Raw genomic sequence first — 20,503 nt, 5'->3', positions numbered from 1 at the left:
GAAATGTTTTGGGCCCTTACTATGTGCTAACCTTGAGGGTGAGCACCCTAACTGCAGCATTTAATCCTCATGAATGCCCCGTAAGGTAATTGCTTTTATAATCACCACTTCACAAATGAGAAAAAGGAGGCTTAGATCATCAGAGAGGTGCTCAAGTTCCCAGAGTTAGCAGGTAGGCAAGCCAGAACTCAAACGGAGTTACCTAACTGCTCACTCATTATCTGCAAATGAGACGTTTGGTGCGCTCCAAAGCAAATGCCTGAAAAAGATTTCAAGAAGGACCTGATTCTCCCCTCCCCCTACTCCCTCTGAAAAATCCACTGATGTCCACTTCTCACCTTGACACACTTCTAACCCTTTGATTATCTGTGGTTGTGTAAGGCCCCTCTTGTCCAGCGGCTTTTACCAATGATTAGGGCATTTTCTGTCTTGGTCATTAGAGCATCCCCAGGGACAGGGGAAATGCTTGGTATCATTTCACTTTCAAAGATATCCAGTTAACTGATGGATTAACTGCATTAACTATTGAGTTAAATCATGTAATTAGATCTCTTGTTGTCAATGTCATTTCTGAGAACTAACAGGCCACTTCTCAGGCAGGGATACCGCTGATCAAATGTGTTCTCATCAACAGGATAAAACAGACCAGTTATATAAAGAAAGGAAGCAGGGGAGGTAAAAACTATGGAGTATTAGCATCTACACTCCGTTAGGCAGAGACTAAGTCTCTCTCATTCACAGTGTATCTTTGGTGCCTACCAGAGTGCTCTTGCATCATAAGTGTTCACAGATATTTGTTGAATAAATAAGTGACTGCTTAAATAGAATGGAACAACTTTCATGCATCACACATCATCAATATGTTATATAAATGATTTCTTCATTATAAATGATCTCATTTATATTTCTATGAGCAGTTTCAATCAAGAATCTGGGACTTCGTGAGGTTTAAAAATGTATCCAGATTCTGGAACCAATATATGCCTGACTCTGAAGTCCACACTTCTTTTCCTACACCATACTGTTATCCTTTACACATGCTGAGTCCATTTATCTTAGACTCAAATATTTCCAGGTAGTACAAACAATTGAAGTTTTAGACAAATTATAACCTTTGACTCATTTATTGTATGAGCTTTGTATAAGCCATTGGCAGGAGAATATTGTTTGACCTGTGAAAAGCTTGAAGAACAAGCTAAAATTTAATATTGTCCTGATTCATTTGCACTTGATATTTCAAATTTTGCTTAAGGTAATAATTTGTAATTTTCAATTTAGAGAGAAGTGTCCATGCTGCACTTTCATTAATAAATATAATCCATAAAGAAAAGTAATGAGCGCAAATTAAACTTGAATAAACCTTGGAAGGAAAATCATCTCAAAAGAGAATTGCATCTTAAAACAGATATGTAAAAAAGGCAGTGCCACAAAATCATTCATTACATAATGAAGTTTAATAATAATAGTCATTTATGGAAATTATGACAATCATAGTCATTATGGAAATATTTTAACAATACCTTTGGTATTCATGACTTAATGTATGTGAAATAACACTCAATTACTAACTTTAAATCAATTGAACAATTATGTCTATTGGAGTTATTCTAAAAGTGAATTATATTCTTTCTAGCTCCTATCTCCATTAAAATTGTGTATTTTTTATTTATATTACTAGATACAAGAGCAAGTCAAAGAATTAATAAAAAACTTTAAATCTTGCCTTAATGCAGGTTTTATAAATAATTATAGGTATTTGATCTCATAATCTACTTTATCATTGCTGGTCTAAAGAAACAATAGATGCTTTATTTATTAATGTTTATTTATTCTTGAGAGAGAGAGACAGAGCATGAGTGGGGGAGGGGCAGAGAGCGAGGGAGACACAGAATCCAAAGCAGGCTCCAGACCCTGCGCTGTCGGCACAGAGCCCCACGTGGGGCTCAAACTCACGGACCATGAGGTCATGACCTGAGCTGAAGTCAGAAGCTTAACCAACTGACCCACCCAGGCTCCCTAAGAAATAACAGATGTTTTAAAAGCCAGAATTCCTGATTAATATGAAATTATAAATATTGGTACCATATTTAATTACACAGTTAAAAGAAATTTTTTTAATGTTTACATTTTGGGGCTCCTGGGTGGCTCAGTCAATTGAGCATCTGACTCTTGATTTCAGCTCAGGTCATGATCTCGCAGTTTGAGTTTGAGCCCCGCATCGGACTCTGCACTCAGTGTGCAGAGCCTGCTTGGAACTCTCTCCGCCCTTCCTGTGTGTTCTCTGTCTCTCTCTCTCTCAAAATAAATTAAATAAACTTAAAAAAAAGTTTACATTTTCTCTTAGTTCCCTTTCTAGGTTGATTTTGAAAATTTCATTGTCCTTACATATTTAAAAGACAACCTATATTGTTATAGCCATTATTATAATATCCGATATTTATTATTTTTTATTTTTTTTAATGTTTATTTATTTTTGAGACAGAGAGAGACACAGCATGAACGGGGGAGGGGCAGAGAGAGAGGGAGACACAGAATCGGAAACAGGCTCCAGGCTCCGAGCCATCAGCCCAGAGCCCGACGCGGGGCTCGAACTCACGAACCGTGAGATCGTGACCTGAGCTGAAGTCGGATGCTCAACCGACTGAGCCACCCAGGCGCCCCATATAATATCCGATATTTAAAGGCTATGAAGTTTTGTGCATTAACTTTCTCACCAAATGTTAGCAAAAACTATGATATATCCATCTTGGTTTTCTTTTCATCCTGATATTTTATCCAGTTTTAACAATGTTCTGCTAAATTATTATTCCTGTCAGAGGAAACTCGGAAATTCATTTATTTTTTAATTTTTTTAAGTTTATTTATTTTTGAGAAAGAGAGAGAGAGAGAGAGCAAGCCTGAGTGGGGGAGGAGCAGAGAGAGAGGGAGACCCAGAATCCGAAGCAGGCTCCAGGCTCTGAGCCGTCAGCACAGAGCCCGACACCGGGCTCGAACCTACGAACTAGGAGATCATGTCCTGAGCTGAAGTCGGACCCTTAACTGACAGAGCCACCCAGGCACCCCTTTAAAATTCATTTATAAATGTAATATCGATTAGAATATTTCTGTCTTAAATGGTTTATAGAAAGCAAAGAAGTGTGAAGAGGCTGGTGTTTTACGAATCCAGTCTTTAAGAAAGTTCCCCTAGCTTTCGTGTAGATAATATGCTACCAAAAACTGAATTATTAGATTGATTATAAGAGACTAATTATAAGATACTAATCATCTGAATCAGTAACCAAATACAAATATAAATACAAGGTGAAACAATGAACGCCACAGCCTGGGAAAGCACTGACACATAGTAAGTGCTAGGGAAACCAGAATAGAGAGATGCTATTAACATTTTAAAAAGGAGGAGGCTTTGTGGTCAGAAACATCCGGAATAAAAACGGAAATGAGGAAAGGGCTTACCTGATGCTCCCTTTTCTGATGTGAAGTTAGCTGTTCCCATCCCTGCTGCCCCCCATGCAGGATGTGAGGAGGAGAGAAAAGGAATCAAAAGAGGACAAAGCAGCTAGAGAAGGCTCACCTTAAAAGCGGGCTGGAGGGAGGAGGAAAACGGAGAACTGCCTCATCAGTTCCTTTAAACTCCCAACTGCACCTGGCTTCCAGGGGTGCTTATGGGTCTACTGATGGGCGTGGCATTGTTCTTGTTAAAATCAAAGACAAGTGGAGAGTAGCCTTGAAAATTCCCGAAGCTAACAAAACCAGTGCAGTCTCACGTACAAAGCTTAATTTAGCTTATTTTGCAAGACGAACTTTCATTTCCTGCTTATGCCTCATGAAACCGTTTCCCCAAATTGATGAGATAACCACGAACTAATTCCCTATCATTTAAGAAAACTAAAATGATAACTAATCACTAGGGAAAAGGAACAGTTGCCACCCCCCTCCCTATATAAGCTGCTTTTTAGAAATATACCCCCGAGTCTCATCCCATGTTTGGTTTGAGGGCCCCTGGTTCAAGAACGGTACTTGGGCTGTGCGCACAATAAACTTTTACTAATGACTGTTTTGGTGATTCATTGGCTTTCCTTCTGCTATTTCCGACATAGTATAATAAGATAGCAGCTTCTCAGAGTAGCTATGTACTGAGCAGGGAGGCGCTGCCGCAGGAGCTCCTTCTGAAGTCTTTCACTGTGTCATCATTTAGGGAAACAGCATCTCTAAGCAGCGAATTACACCCCAGTGAAACCGAGCCTCCACCTGGGAAGCCTCCGATATTCGCGCCCTCGCGGAGCCCAGGAAAGTACTGGACGCCTGCACACCTGGGCCCTCTTAGATGTGTTTGCAGCTTAACCACATCCTGGCTGCACATGGGAAGAGTTTCAGCTGGCAGTGAGGTTTAAAAATGTCCCCCTGTGGGGCCCCTGAGTGGCTCAGTAGGTTAAGCCTCCCACTTGGCTCAGGTCATGATCTCCCAGTTGATGAGTTCAAGCCTCGCGACGGACTCCGCCCTGGCAACGCAGAGCCTGCTTGGGGTTCTTGCTCTCTTCTCTCTCTCTCTGCCCCTCCTCGGCTCATGCTTTCTCTCTCAAAATAAATACTCTAAAAAAGTGTGTATACACACACACACACACACACACACACACACACACATTTGTACCACTGCAACAGGCCAGATGATTGAACAGTGTCTGAGCATCTCCTTTTCCTTTTTCTTTTTCTTTTTCTTTTTTATTCCAGTTTAATTAATATGCACTGTGATATTAACTTCAGGTATACAATATAGTGATTCAACAATTCCATACAGTACTCAGTGCTCATCACAATAAGTGTGTTCTTAATCCCCGTCACCTATTTCTCCCACCCCACCCACCCCATCCCCACCTCCCCTCTGGTAACCACGAATTTGTTCTCTACAGTTAGTTAAGCATCTGTGTCTTGTCTCTATTTTCTTCATTTGTTTTGCTTCTTAAATTCCACATATGAATGAAATCATATGGCATTTGTCTTTCTCTGCCTTGTTTCACTTAGCATGATATTCTCTAGGTCCATCCACGTTGTTGCAAATGGCAAGATTTCATTCTTTTATGGCTGAGTGATCTTTTTATCCATTCATCTATTGATGGACACTTGGGTTGCTTCCACGATTGGGCTATTGTAAATAATTCTGCAATAAACACAGGGGTGTATATATCTTTTCAAATTAGTGTTTTCATTTGCTTTGTGTAAATATCCAGTAATGGAATCGCTGGAGAATTCTATTTGTAAGTGTTTGAGGAAACTGCATACTGTTTTCCCTGGTGGCTGCACTCATTCGTATTCCCACCAACAGTGCAAGAGGGTTACCCTTTCTCCACATCCTCATCAATGCTTGTTTCTTGTGTTTTTGATTTTAGCCATCCTGACAGGTGTAAGGTGGTATCTCACTGTGGTTTTGATTTGCATTTCCCTGATGATCAGTGATGCTGAGTAACTTTTTGAGTATTTCTTAATAAGCTCTCCAAGTAATTTTAATATGAAGCTTGGGTCAAGAACCAAAGGGGTGACTTCTGGTTCTCTCAGAGGCTGTGGGAACAAGTAGGATGGGAAGGCGTACTAGAATGCGTACCCATAGCAGGATCAGGGGACCGCCATTATGGGGAACATCAGTTGTTCTGATTTTTCCATGCTTCTTTTCCGAACACCTTAGCGTATCATAGTGGTTTCTAACACGTGACCATCAGACCAGCAACATCTGAATCGCCTGGGAACTTGTTCAAAATCCAATACTTAGGCCACATTGCAGAGTTACCCAATCAGTAAGTCTGGGGGTAGGGACTACTGATCTATGCTTTAACAAGCCCACTGGGTGCTTCGGGCCACTCAGTAAAACTAGAGAAACTCTGGCATAAGTAAGGGAGTAATACAGCTCAGCTATGTTAAAGGGATCGAGAGAATAATTTATTTCTTCAGTACTTGACCAGAGCCGTAAAATGACGACTAGCAGGGGCTGGCGTGTAAATGGCAGTGGGACTTCCCGTGAGAGAACATTAATGGGGCCAGAGAAGAGTCAGCTCATCTACCTGCTTCCTCTCGCAAGGACATCTTCTTTCCTGTTTGAGAGGCTGTGGATCCAGCATGGTTCAACGTTGCAGTTTTGTTCGTCATCTCCAAGTCTGGGTGTATCAGGAGATACTGAGGAATGATTCAGTAGAACTAGAAAGATATGGTAAGTGTTAGAGGGAAGGAAGGAGAGAGGGGCAGGGAGGTCTCCTGGACCAGAAGTCAGGAGACTAATTTCAGTCAAATAGGCAGCTCAGTTATTTCGGTCCTAGGAGAGCTGCTCGGTCGGTGATGATGCCCCTTATGCTGGTAAACATGGAACAAAACAGGCACATCGTGAGGGTAGCCCTGGGACAAACAGCAAGTTTTGCTGCTAAGGGCCAGGGATCCGTTATCATAGTTAGCAAATTAAAAGCATCCCCCTGGGTTCCATATATTCATTATCATGAAACCATACCCTGCAAATGCGGACAAATCAAGTCCCAGGACACCATGTTCTCTTGTGTTGGCGTCTACTCATCTGTGACATTATTTTCCAGGTGATGTGAAGACAACAAGCTTAGTGCAATTCTCTTGCCAAGGTTGCTTCTAACTCTTGAATTTCCGGTTCACAGGAAGGAAACAGGATTCCAATAACTATTTTCATCACTGGTTTTCTTTCACATCAGTGCAAACCTGTGTCTGAATACAGGCTCCTTTCCTTTCTGGCTGTGTTACTTAACCTTGCAGGATTTCAGGTATCAGATTAAGTCGGGAATAATAGAATTACTATCAGCAGATTTTATATGATGCCGTATTTGTACTACACCCAACATAAGGCATGGAACGTGCTATGTGCTCAGTTAGTAGAAGCTGCTTTCTGCAGATTAGTATTCACCACTGCAGCCTTGTAACACGGTCACCTGCTCCACCGATGTCAGGCGGGAGCTGCAGCCAGCCATCTGACTCACCGGAGAGCTTGTCTTCCCCTCTCAGGCCCTCCAGGGACCGGAAAAAGCCCCTGTGGACACAGCCAGGGGAACCAGGCTTTATGCCCTCAACGACGGCTGCTCATAAATGCAGACCACCCTGGTGCATTCACACACACACAGACTGAGACAACTTCCTTTCATCCAGACTGATGCAAATTCAAACGCTTCTCCTGGCCCGCAAGTGATTTTCAGTTTTGCTATGCATGGCTATCGAAGCTGCAAATACTTTGTGGTAGGTTCTTGCGGGCTTAACCAAACCGGTGCAGTACTAACTCCGAGCAAGTTCGACAGCACGTTCCAACCTATGCCCCTAGTGAGACAGCACAAGCCTTGGATTGGTAACCCTTGAGTGGGTTGTAGTGAAAAACCCCTGAGCTACATCCTGGCTGGACAGGGAGAGGCAGGGTTGCCGACACTTCTCGCAGTGTCTGGGTTAATGCTACTATTGGGGTGTAACACGCGTAAGAAGAGCAGGTTAAATCGTTATCTGAAACAAGACCAGCCACTCCCCTCTGGGACTTCTTCAGCAGGCCGAGTGAGGGATCTGAGGTGCATGCTGAGATCAGAGGTGTCGTTGGCCTCACCCGCTGATTGGAATTTTGCTGATGACAGCACTAATAAGTGTTGTGTGAAAATTAAACGGAATGGGTCTCAGCGCCCTTCAGAGTATTGAATTCAAGCGGCAGGACGATAGCATCGTGGTGGTTCCCTATTGTTGTGTAAGAAATGACAACGAACTCACCGGTTCGTACAACACGAATGATTAGCTTAGAATTCTGGAGGTCAGAAAGCCAACACGGGTCTCACTCGGCTAAAGCCGAGGTGTTGCCAAAGCCGCATTGTGTTTTGTAGATTCAAGGGGAAATATGTTTCTTTAGCCACGGAGGTTATTGGAAGAAGTTAGTTCCTTGAGGTTGTGGGGTGGAGGTCCCTGTTTCCGTGTTGGTTGTCACCGAAGAGACTTTCTCAGGTTCTAGACGGTGACTGCAATCCTCCGCTCCTGGTCCCTTTTCTCCATCTTCAAAGACGGCAACGGTAGGTCCAGTCCTTCGTATTCTACATCTCTCTCATGAACTCTCTAGCCTTACATTTCATATTTAAGGACCCTTGTCATTACATTGGCCCCAAGGAGAAAGTCCAGGATAATATCCCTATTTAACGTCACCTAATTAGCAGTTTTAATTCCACCTGCCAATTTCCTTTTGCCGTATAAAACGACACATTCCAGAATTCCAAGGGTAGAATGTGGACACGTAAAAATGTAAACTTGGCCAAGAATATATAGGACCAAGGGGTGGATTGTTGAAAGAGGCAGCTTACTGTGGTTCTGAATGTCCCTGCACATCATTGCTGAATGCAGCGCTGAACTAGCTAGTCATGTAGGTAGCTAAGTTGGTCGAGGCGACCACAACATGACTCCTTTACTGTTATCCAATCTCTAGATAAGGAGGGCTGGCTCAGCCCACGTGCTGCCCCCCACGTGGAGCCACTGTCATCACTATATCACTCAGTGAGACTCAGGGACAAGGGAACTTGCCCTACTAACCTGCTACCTCTTCCCTTTGCTGTGTTGTAGCACTCGCTCCGATCCACTGAATTTTGTCTCCTTGCCGTATATGTGGAACACTGACAAATGAATGTTTGTTTCCTAATCATTGCAGTGGACTGAATTGTGTCCCTGAAAAGACACGTCTGAGTCCTAACTCTAGCCACGATGAATGTGACCTTATTTGGACATCGTCTTTAAAGATGTAATTAAGTGAAGGATCTCATGATGAGATCATCCTGGATTTAAGTTGGGTTCTAAATGCAATGACTGATGCCCTCATAGAAAGAGTCGGGAATATTTGAGCAACAGAAACACGGGAAAGAATTCCAGGCAAAAATGGAGGCAGAGACTGGTGCTACACGGCCACAAGTCAAAGAATAACAAGAGATACCAGAAGCTGGATGAAGCAGGCAAGGGTTCTCTCCCTACGAGCCCTTTGGAGGGAGAGAGGCCCTTTTGGTAACTTTTGAATTTCTACCCTACAGAACTGTGACAGAATAAGTTTCTTATGCTTCAGCGACAGATTTGTGATGATTTGTTATGACAGCCCCAGAAAACGAACATAGTTGTCTCCTTTGGAATCTTGGTATTGCTTACGCCGTGAAGTTGAGGTACTTCCTCATAAAGAATACGTACTTATATATTGCCTACTGCTGTCTCTATTAGTCACTAAAATGCAATATCCATGAGGAAAGGGGTTTTCTTTTAAATTATTTGTTTGATTTTTCTGTCCAATGTACCTACAAGAGGAAATGGTGGCTTTTTTAATGTTTTATAATGTGGTTCTTCAGGATACAGCATCATTCCGAATCTTGCCAAAATTCAACTAAAATTTTGAAATACAAGCATCTTGGTAATTAAGACCTGTTATAAAACAAGAATGCAAGAATATACACAAGGTTTGCCACAGCAAACATTGAAGTTATTCTCTCACACATCTTGGAAACATAGGTCTGAATAAACTATAATCCCTCAACACCATTTTTATTGGATCAGCTGTACAATGATCTCATCTCACATCCACAAATACCAAACGAATCATAACTAACTAGGGATTACATACAAAAGGTTTCTCTTGGCACTAAATTTGCAGCAGAATTCAACTTAACACTGTGTGTCTCTAGAAGAATAAAAGAACTTTCAGGGGAACACAGTTCTGTAGGTTGACTCTCCATAAATCCCAGGATAATGGTTATTTTAAGAAGGTGAATACTTTTTCTAGACCCTGAAATGCTATTTCTGAATTTCCAAATTTTTAATAGTTAATTACTGAAATACACCTGGTAGAGTTTATGAGGAAGCCAATGTTTTTCAGCTTAGTATGGGTAAAAACAGATGAGAAAGTTATATTTATTTCTTTTAGGATTTCCGTAAGAAGAACGAGGATTTCTGCTAATAAGACTGTGGCTAATATAATAAAGTTTTCAATCCATCTTCTACTAGTGTGAATCCCTTCCAAATATTTACATATATACTGAATAATCTAGTTTCCTTAGCACTTTATATTAAGCATTGATAACTAGTAGTTGGCAAAAATTATTTAATATTATGACATTTATAAGTAATAAGACATGTATCATTGAATATATCGCTTCAAATAGGAGATAAACCTACAAAATAGTTTAGGGAATAGTTTTCTCCAACATGGATGTGGAAAAATCATCTCCCCATATTCCACATGTGTTATATACCATATCTGTGCATGTAGATATGTTCATACCATTCCCTTTTATGTTTATATGTAACACATATACATATATGTAACACATGTAACACTTGATAGCTAAAAACTAAGTATCACTTGTCTATCCTAATAATGATTAACAAATATAGAGATTGATTCCCTGTTTTTTCTTGAAACAAAGGAGCTTATTATTTTATTTATTTAACCTATATTTTCCTTTTAAAATTGCCTTTTGGGGCGCCTCGGTGGCTCAGGTCATGATCTCATGGTTCGTGGGTTTGAGCCCTGCATCAGGCTCTGTGCTGACAGCTCAGAGCCTGGAGCCTGCTTCGGATTTTGTCTCCTTCTCTCTCTGCCCCTCCCCCACCCTCTCTCAAATATAAAAATTTAAAAAAATTTAAAGTTACCCTTTTCAAAGAATACATTTGCTATTATTATTGAACGTGTTTTGATTTTTTGGAAAACACGTTTTTATTTATTGGAATTTACTGGAAACTCAATTCAATTTTTCTTTAATGGAGAAGAAAATTCATGGACACAAATAACTGAAAATCCCAGGGGTATCTTTTTTAAATTAAAATTTTATTTTAATTCCACTATAGTTAACATACAATATGTACAATATGGCGATTCCACAATTCCATACGTCACCCAGTGCTCATCAGAAGTGCCCCCCTTAATCCCCATCACCTGTTTCACCCATCCCTCCCACCCATCTACCCTCTGGTAACCAACCATCAGTTTGTTCTCTGTAGTTAAAGTCTGTTTCTTGCTTTGTCTCTCCCACCCCCCATTTGCTTGTTTGTTTTACTTCTGAAATTCTCCATATGAGTGAAATCATGGTATCTGTCTTTCTTTGACTGACTTATTTCACTTAGCATTATACTTTCTAGTTCCATCCATGTCGTTAAAATTGGCAAGATTTCATTTTTTTAATGGATGAATAATATTCAATCTGTGCACACTTGGGCTGCTTCCATTATTTGACTATTGTAAATTATCAAAACTACAATGAGATATCTCTGCACACCTGTCAGAATGGCTAAACTCACAACAACCACAGGGAACAAGTGTTGGGGAGGAAAAAGGAACGCTGTTGGTGATGATGCAACCTGGTGCAGCCTCTGTGGAGAATAGTGTGGAGGGTCCTCAAGAGGTTAAAAATAGAACTACCCTATGATACAGTAATCGCACCACTGGGTTTCTACCCAAAGAATATAAACACATTAATTCAAGGGATACATGCATCCCTATGTTTATAGCAGCGTTATTTACAATTCCCAGGGGTATCTCGATCCAGGCTATTGCTTAAGCCAGAGGCTCATTATGTCTCCAGGCCAGGCCCCTCTCCACATGTAGCAACAAGTGAAAGGATGATACTTTTTACAGTTCTGAGTCTGTATTTTCTCAGGTTTAACTTTAATTTTAACAGCAAGAAAATGCAGCTCTTCAAAAAGTCTAAGCATCATTACATTTCATTTTTTCTGATGTGGTTACTTGTACATAACTAGCAAGTGTTCCCAGAAAACTTAAATGTTTTGATTGTATACACACAAATCTCCTACCCAACCTGGAGGCAGAGGCAGGTATCAACCTTAACCACAGGATGTGGCCTGAAATTTGAGGGTGGAGTTGATCCTAGAGGAAAATCAGTGCATGTTAAGTAGAAGCCAGGTGAATAGATGTTATGGTTCCCAAAACAACCATCATCCAGTAATCTTTATAACACAAAATGGATGTTGAGTCTCCAAACACATTTAATTTTATGTTTTGCCTTGACAACGTGAAGATTTTTGTGTAGATTTTACATCTGCCGATATTAGATGACTTAGGAACTTCCTAATTGTCTCTATCATCTTGGATTTGTCAATATTGGCCTACTACACTGTTGAACTTTTCTCATGTATATGTAGCTCTGCATGTCTGTGTAATGGGGGTGGATGAATGTTTTATATACTGTGTATGTGTGTGTGTGTGTGTGTGTGTGTGTGTGTGTATGTATATAAATATATATAAAATAGGCATATGTAATATATATAGAATATATATGCATTTCTATAGTGTCCATAAGGCAAATACAATGGTGGGACATATTCTTACATATAAGGATCATTCTGTCCATTTTGGACTTGAAGAGGAGATTCATTTTCAGGTTGTATACCAATAAAAGTAATTCTATTTCTGTGGTGAGGTGAACATTGATTATACTGTGCAATGTTTGCAACACAAAGAGATAAAGATACAGAGCAAACTGTAGCCATTCTTAGGTAAAGAAGTAATCAACAAGTATTTTGCTGCGGATGCTAACAGAAAACTTCCAAAATAACAATTCAGAACAGGCTCCTTAATTAAAGAAACTAAACTATATCATTAACATACTCCAGGAATAATCTGAATTGATGGATAAAGTCCTTAAAACAACATAGAAAGGTACTTTAATCTCAGTGCAAATAAATTTGGACAGAAAGGAACAACAGGATCTAAGGATAAAGCAACTAGGAAAGGTCATGACAATTCTGTTAGCTACACAAACTAAGTATAACCACCAGATCCTTGGAGGGGAGTACCTACAAAGTTAATTTAGGAGATCCCATGACTTCTTTATCTGTGCCTTCCCCGCTATTTCCACAGCACATGGACTTTTGCTGAGCACATCTCCTCCAGAGGCCCACCAGCAGTCTTCAGAATGGGCCTTGGAGCTCCATCATCATACCAGGGACCTGTGAGGGAGTGGACACAGATTTTAGAATCTCAGAACCTCAGCTTTCTTCCAAGTATCTCTGCCCAACAGCCACTTGTCTTTTCTACTGCACACACTTAGATTCATCTCAGAAAATTAGTAGATTTCAAGTAGATTTCACTTGTTTTCCCCAAACTTCACCAGAAGCAAATGAGCCCATGCACTTGTTTACTTCATATGGAATACCATTCCTCTCCAGGTAATGATTTCTTTTTTCTGAACTCAATCTGAATCATCATTTTCCAGGAAGAAGCGATGACATGAATCTACTTTCAGCGTTTAAGAGAGTCGCCACTATAGACTTCTTTGTTGATTATTTGATTTGACCGTAGGCTTCATGAGGACAGCTGTTACACTGTGTGTCTTGCCACCTTTATAAACCCCATCTACACTGTGTCTGAAAGATAGATTGGCTATCTCAACATTTATTCCAGATTGCTTCCAGTTTTCCCTCTTGTATTGCTAAACATCTACATTTTCCTGAAGCTCTTGTAGCTAGAGCTCCAGATAATCTTTAGATGCTGGAAAATAAATGTGCTTAAGTAAGACCTAAATTTGGAGCTGATTTCAGAGGAGGAAGAATGCCAACAACACATTATAGAGCTGGCAGTCATAGGGTGACTTGTATCCCCAGCTTACAGCTAAGGTAGGTGATCACGGAGGCAGCGATGAAACCGTGTCATTGAACTCTGTCTCTTCCTGACACCTTCTGTGGAGAACTCATTCCTTAGTCAGGCCTGTTCTGTGGTAATCCACCAGAGGTCATTCCTGTACATCCAACATGGAGTTTGCCCCCCAAGTCCTTCTAAGTCATCCGATTCCTTATATTGTATACCTTTCTGTTATTTGTCTATTTTTTGATATCTACAACCAAACTGTGAGTATTCAGTAAATGTTTGTTGAACCAATCCATAAACAAATGAAAGAGTAGATATTATGTGACCTTAAATGATTTTTTGTCTATAATAGATGATATTACCTTTCACCCTTTATAAAATTATGTCTTAATATTCTTCTGTTCTCAGTAAATTATATGTTATGAACATATGCGAAATAAGTAATGGGATAGTTTGCTCCTTCTGAAAATTCATATTGCCCAATCACAGAAAAAAACTGAATACTTTTTAATCTAGTTTTGAAAAAAATACACTGATACTTCCTCTACAACCATTAAAAATAAAAACTAAAATGGATTTTTTTCTTCAAGTGCATTACATGCTAATAAGCAAAAAGCAGATAAGACAAATCTAATAAAAAGAATGAAAAAGGCATTCCTCCTATGGTACAAGCTAAGCTAATAAGCAGTGACTCATTCAAATACAAAGACTAGAAAACATTAAAACTCAGATAATTATCTGGAGAAAAGGACACATTTGGGTTTTTAAATTTTGTAAATCCCAATTTTCTCTTTTTTTCCTATTTGTATACTGAGCCAAAGGACATAGTTCTAATTATGAAATGCTCATTAATATGGGTAAAAAAACATTCTAGCTACGTCTGCCCAAATCATGCCAAATAAACAGTTTCTTTGGGAGAAATTGAATTAATTCTATCCGGCTTAAGGTAGGATAATTAATTTTAACTGGCTTAAGGTAAAATTATTCTTGTAATACAGACTCAGCCGGCTAATTATTTCTCCATATGCTACCGTTCTCCCCACACCTGCCTCACCTTGGCACAGAAGACCTCTCACATTTCCCTGCCCTTCTCCATTTTGTCAAGGACATGCCACCAAAACAGGCACCAACTTGCCTCCAGGGCAGAGAACCACGTTTTCAAGCATTAGAGCAGATTAGAAAATAAATTTCATTTGTGATATTTATTTAACTATGAGGTATACAAAACATCCTTGAAAGTAATTTGAAATTACCATTAACAAAAGATATTTACCTTAATCCCTAAAGTTATACACACACACACACACACACACACACACTTCAAATCAGAAATAACCTAAAGTCATTTATAGTTATTACAAAAGGTATAATATATTTTTGGAACATTCTTTATTGACTCAAAGATTTCCAAGTTTAGTGAAAATAAAAATCACCTAGCTATTTTCTTTCTTTCTTTCTTTCTTTCTTTCTTTCTTTCTTTCTTTTCTTTTTCTTTCTTTCTTTCTTCCTTTCTTTCTTTCTTTCTTTCTTTCTTTCTTTCTTTCTTTTTCTTTTTTTAAGAGATTTTGGCTGAATCTATCAACATTTTATTTTTATTTATTGTTTCGCTGTTAAAACAATTTTTTAAAGTTTTTATTAAAATTCCACCTAGATAACCTACAATGTAATTAGTTTCAGGTGTATAATATAGTGATTCAACATTTCCGTCCAGCACCCAGTGCTCGTCACAATTGCACTCCTTAATCCCCATCATCAACTTAACTGGTCCTCCCACCCACCTCCCTTCTGTTAACCATCAGTTTGTTCTCTGTAGTTAACAGTCTGTTTCTTGGTTTTCCTCTCTTTTTTCCCATTTGCTCATTTGTTTTGTTTCTTAAATTACACATATGAGTGAAATCATATGGTATTTGTCTTTCTCTGACGGATTTATTGCATTTAGCATAATGCTCTCTACCTCCATCCATGTCATTGCAAATGGCAAGATTTTATTCTTTTTTAAATGTTTATTTATTTATTTTGAGAGAGAGCGAGCACATGCATGAGAGCAGGGAAGGGGCAGAGAGAGAGAGAGGGGGAGAGAGAATCCCAAGCAAGCTCCATGCTGTCACCGCAGAACCCCATGTGGGACTCGATTCCACAAACAATGAGATCATGATCTGAGCTGAAATCCAGAGTTGGATACTTAACCAACCGAGCCACCCAAGTGCCCGAAAATTTCATTCCTTTTGGTGGCTGAGTAATATCCCATTGTGTGTGTGTGTGTGTGTGTGTGTGTGTGTGTCTACAGCACATCTTCCTTATCCATTCATCAGTGGACACCTAATTACTCTTTAAAAAATATATACATTTCTACTTGTCAAGTTGCATGCCTATTAATTCAGAATTTTTATTTTCAGAAAGCACCCTATCTGGTACAGTAGGACCATGATTCAATTGTTCAAGAAACATTGATTTAGGAGACAAGAACATCTAGTTTACTTTTAAATTCCTTCTCTCCACCATGTGAATTTAACTGAACGTACATGGCATAACATGATTTCAGAATGCTAGAAAAGGAGCTGAATGTGAAATATGAATGTAATTTGCAATTATTCTTTCTTGACTTTCTATTCACTTTACACTAAAATAGAACCACCTTTACACACACACACACACACACACACACACACACACACAGAAGGAAGTATGTAATGGAGAATTAAAGTTGGTTAAAAAGCAAAGAGATGATTTTTGTTAGTTACTGATATACTGATGCTTCCTGTCTTCTGTTTTCCTAGAATTTAAAGAGAATTAGAAAGGCTGCCAAATGCTGTGGGAATTTAAATACCATTAAATTAAGCACAATAAAATGATAGGGAAACACAAAGTGATGGGCAGTGGAAGAGAAATAAGAAATGAAAATTCTCTCAATTATGTCAACAAACATATTAAATTTAACTGTGTGAATTAAAAAGAAATAAATCCAGCAAGTGGAAAGAGTACACTAAGCTGGATCAGGAGCCAACAGCTATTTTTGTGAAAATAAACTGAAATTCTAAAGAAATATTACATTATCCTCATGAACCCAAATTAGTGCTTTATTTAAACCTAGTAGCTAAATTTTGGAAAACATAAGACAATGGAATTTTGGTGCTGGAAGAATCTCAGCTAGAATCTCCAAATTCTTTTCTTAAAAATGAGGAAACTAAAGCACAAGGAGGATTATTTGGTCAAAATATTGAGTATGAACCAGGATAAGAATTTTATTCTTTCTAAACACTGGTCCTAGTTTCCTGTTATGGACGTACTGAATCACACATTTAGCAGTTACCACTTTCATTGGATAATAATGTGGATGATCTTTGGAGTCTTTGTTTTAAAGGCACTAATTCATTCATGAGGACTCTGCTCTCAGACCTACTCACCTTGCCAAAGCGACACCCCCAAATTTTATCACATTTGCAATAAAGTTTCAGCATATGAACTTTGGAGGGACACAAATATTTAGTAGATCTCAATATTCCCAAAAGTCAGCTACAGATTCAGTGGAGAGCCTACCAAAAACCCAACTGCATTTTTTGCAGAAATGGAAAAGCTGATCTTCAAATTCATACGGAATTTTAATTGGCTCGAAATAAATAAAATTATATTGAAAAAGAAGAACAAAGCTGGGGGAGCATATGTCTCGATTTCAAAATTTACTACAAAGATACAGCAATCAAAAGAATGTGGTACTGGCATAATGGTAAGTACGTAAACTAACGGAATGAAATCGAGCCTCCAGAAGTAAGTCCATAGCTCTATAAACTACTGATTTGCAACAAAGGTGCGAGCACCATTCACTAGGAGACAAAAAGTTTCTTCAATAAATAGTGTGGGAGCAACTGATTCATGTGCCAAATTATGCAGTTGGATTCCTATCTTATACTATATATATAAATTAACTGAAAACAGGTAAAACTATGAAAGTCTTTTTTTATTCTTCAGTTTTTTATTTTATTGTTTTTTACTTTTAACTGTCTTAAAAATTTATAAATACAATTTATTGTCACTTTCTTACACCATACACAAAAATAAAAGTCTTAGAAGAAAACATAGGGGCTAAATCTTCATGCCTTGGATTTAGCAATGGATTCTTAGAAATGAAACTTTAAAAGCACAAACAGCAAAAGAAAACTAGATGCATTGGATTTTATCAAAATTAAAAACTTCGTACATCAGAAGACATTCCCAAGAAAGTGAAAAGACAACCTAAATGGTACAAAGTGTTGGGAAATCATATATCTGATAAGGGTTTAATATCCAGAATACATAGAGAACTCTTACAACTCAGCAACAGAAAGGGAAACAACCTTATGTTTAAAAAAGGGGACGGTGGGGGGGAGAGGCAAAGAATTTGAACAGACATTTCTCCAAAAAGGATACAGAAGCACATAGAAAGATTTTTAACATCATTAATCGTGAGGGAAATGCAAAGCAAAACCACCATAAGATACCACACTACACAGCCATTTGCATGAGTGTAATTTTAAAAAGACAAAACCAAAACCAATGTTTCTGAGGTTACGGAGAGCTCGGAACTCTCATACACTGTGACAGGAATGTCATGGCTAAGCCACTGTGGGGAGCTGATTCCTCCAAGCATTAAATACGGAACTACCATATGACCCTGAAATTCTACTCCTGGATACATGCCTAAAATAATTGAAAACAGGTACTCAAATAAATGGATGTACACACATGTTTATAATAACATTGTTCAAAAGAGCCAAATGATGAAAACAACCCAGGTGTCCATCAGCACATAAATGGATGAACAAATTGTTGTATTTCCATGGAATCAAATACTATGCGACCAAAAAGGAGAATGAAGAACTGATGTACACACGAACCTTGAAATCTTATGTATGTTAAAGAAGCCAGACACAAAATGTTACATGTTGTATGATCCCATGAAATATCCAGATGGGTAAATCCATAGAAACAGAACGCAGACTTGCTGTTGCCAGAAGATTTGGGGAGCGGGGAAAAGGAGTTACTAATGCTTACTGGGTTTCCCCTGAGGATGGTGAAAATGTGTTGGAATCAGTTACAGGTGGTAGGTGTACAATATTGTGAATGCATTAAATGCCACTAAGTTATTCACTTCAAAATGGCTAATTTTATGGAGGTGCCTGGGTGACTCAGTTAGTTAAGCGTCTGACCCTTGATCTCACTCAGCTCAGTTCTTGATCCCAGGGTCATGAGTTCAAAAAAAAAAAAAAAGAGAGAATTTTATGTAACATAACTTCACTTTGAGAAAAAGGAAAAGAAAAAAAGAACAAAATAGTGAGTGTCTCAGGCCTACAGGTTTGTCCCCTCAACTTGTAGTTTTATTTTTTTATTTGGATTTTAGCTTTAGTTTTAAGGAAATATTATAAACATAGTGTTTTTTTCATTTTAAATAAGAAGCTAAATATTATTTCCTATCACTGCTTTAAATCAAGCTAATATAAATCAACTGATAACAGCTATGTGAAATGCCAATCATTTTGTAATAATATAGTGGATTATTAGTAGTATGCTAGGCATATCAACAGAAAATGATATAATTTCATATCTGAATGTCACAATTTATATTATAAAATTTCATGAAGTTCTAAATCTAGAAAATATAAGTGACCTAAAGTGTCAAAATTTACATCTTGGTTTTAATTGGCTGTGGGGTAAAATATCATTGATCTGGTATACATGAAGCAAATTTTAAAGGATATTATAAGCCTGCAACAATCTTATAGACCTCATTGCCCTCTAACACAGAATAAAAAAGAGAGTATAAGAATTAAAGATAAATCAAAATATACAATGGAATTTAATGGAGATGGAACATATGTTTATTTATTTATTCATTTGCCACACCTTTATCAAGTTGTGGCAAACACTAGGATGGGTTGGGATTTACTATTCATAATTTTAATTTAATAATCTATGACAGCATTTGTTTTTTTATAAGAAAAAGTGAAACCCCACCCAGTTTTAATATATTCCTAGAAATAATGCTTCATATGTACAAAATCTTATTTGTGTATCTTTTCTCCAGTGAATAATCACAAAACAACAAAAAATAAAACTTTTACTTTTGAGTTTATTTATAAAAATCAATTCATTGTCTGCATTTACATGTGCGTTTGAATGCATGAATGCATGTGAGTATTTCAGGGTGAGTGAGGGCAGTCATTATATTAGAGAAAATGCCACCCTCTTTTGTAGTATATTGATTTATTTTAATTCAGTGTGAAATTTCACTAGATACCTCTTTATGACATTAACAAATGGTACTTAAGCGTCTGTCTCTGATAACTTCAGAAATTCTTGGAGAAAAGAACATTGTTCTGGTCAACCCACACAATCTAATTCACTTTTGCTAAAATGTATACAAAATCACAGATGTGTTTCTAAGTTTTATGAAATCACTGAATTATCAATTCATGAAAGACACTCATGTGTAGATCAGTGTTTTGCTACAACTAAGACATTCTTCAAAATGAATTATTTTCATTTTTATATACCAAAATATATTTCACATAAGAAAGGGTTAAAATTTTCCATATCTCTAAAGTCTCTACAGTAATATAAATTTTCACTAATCACTGTATTAAAAATTAAAATTTCTAGTGTACCACAGAAAGCAAAGCTATGTAAGAATGGTTAAAGAAAAAGGTGAAATAACCCTGTCTAATAACATCAAATTATGTTATTTTATATTTAAAATTATTATTTTACAACAGCATAAGAACAGATATATTTATTCTTAAATCATTCAATAATTGTATGAGCAATGAAGGTTTTAAAAGACAAATAATGAGTGAAGAAGTTAACAAAGCCATAGGTTTGCCTGATAAACCTCTGAGTGAAAATAAAACATTTCTGAGGATAAAGTTACTAAGCAAAATA

The 20,503-nt window shown here is 38.0% G+C and overlaps 1 protein-coding gene across 1 annotated transcript in view; it reads right to left on the bottom strand.

Moving 5' to 3' along the window:
- Nucleotides 1–12,226: 12,226 nt before the first annotated feature.
- CCDC102B (coiled-coil domain containing 102B) overlaps nucleotides 12,227–20,503 on the bottom strand; it is a 197,103-nt gene continuing 188,826 nt past the window's right edge. Inside the window, exon 13 of the mRNA XM_042911020.1 lies at nucleotides 12,227–12,954. Within this exon, the coding sequence (XP_042766954.1) occupies nucleotides 12,916–12,954 (39 nt within the window). The 3' untranslated portion in view covers nucleotides 12,227–12,915. The remainder of the gene's footprint in view (nucleotides 12,955–20,503) is intronic.

This window comes from Panthera leo, chromosome D3, assembly GCF_018350215.1.
Source record: "Panthera leo isolate Ple1 chromosome D3, P.leo_Ple1_pat1.1, whole genome shotgun sequence".
Lineage (NCBI taxonomy): Eukaryota > Metazoa > Chordata > Mammalia > Carnivora > Felidae > Panthera > Panthera leo.
The sequence above is the reverse complement of the archived record's forward strand: the minus strand, read 5'-3'. Positions and strand labels throughout refer to the sequence as shown.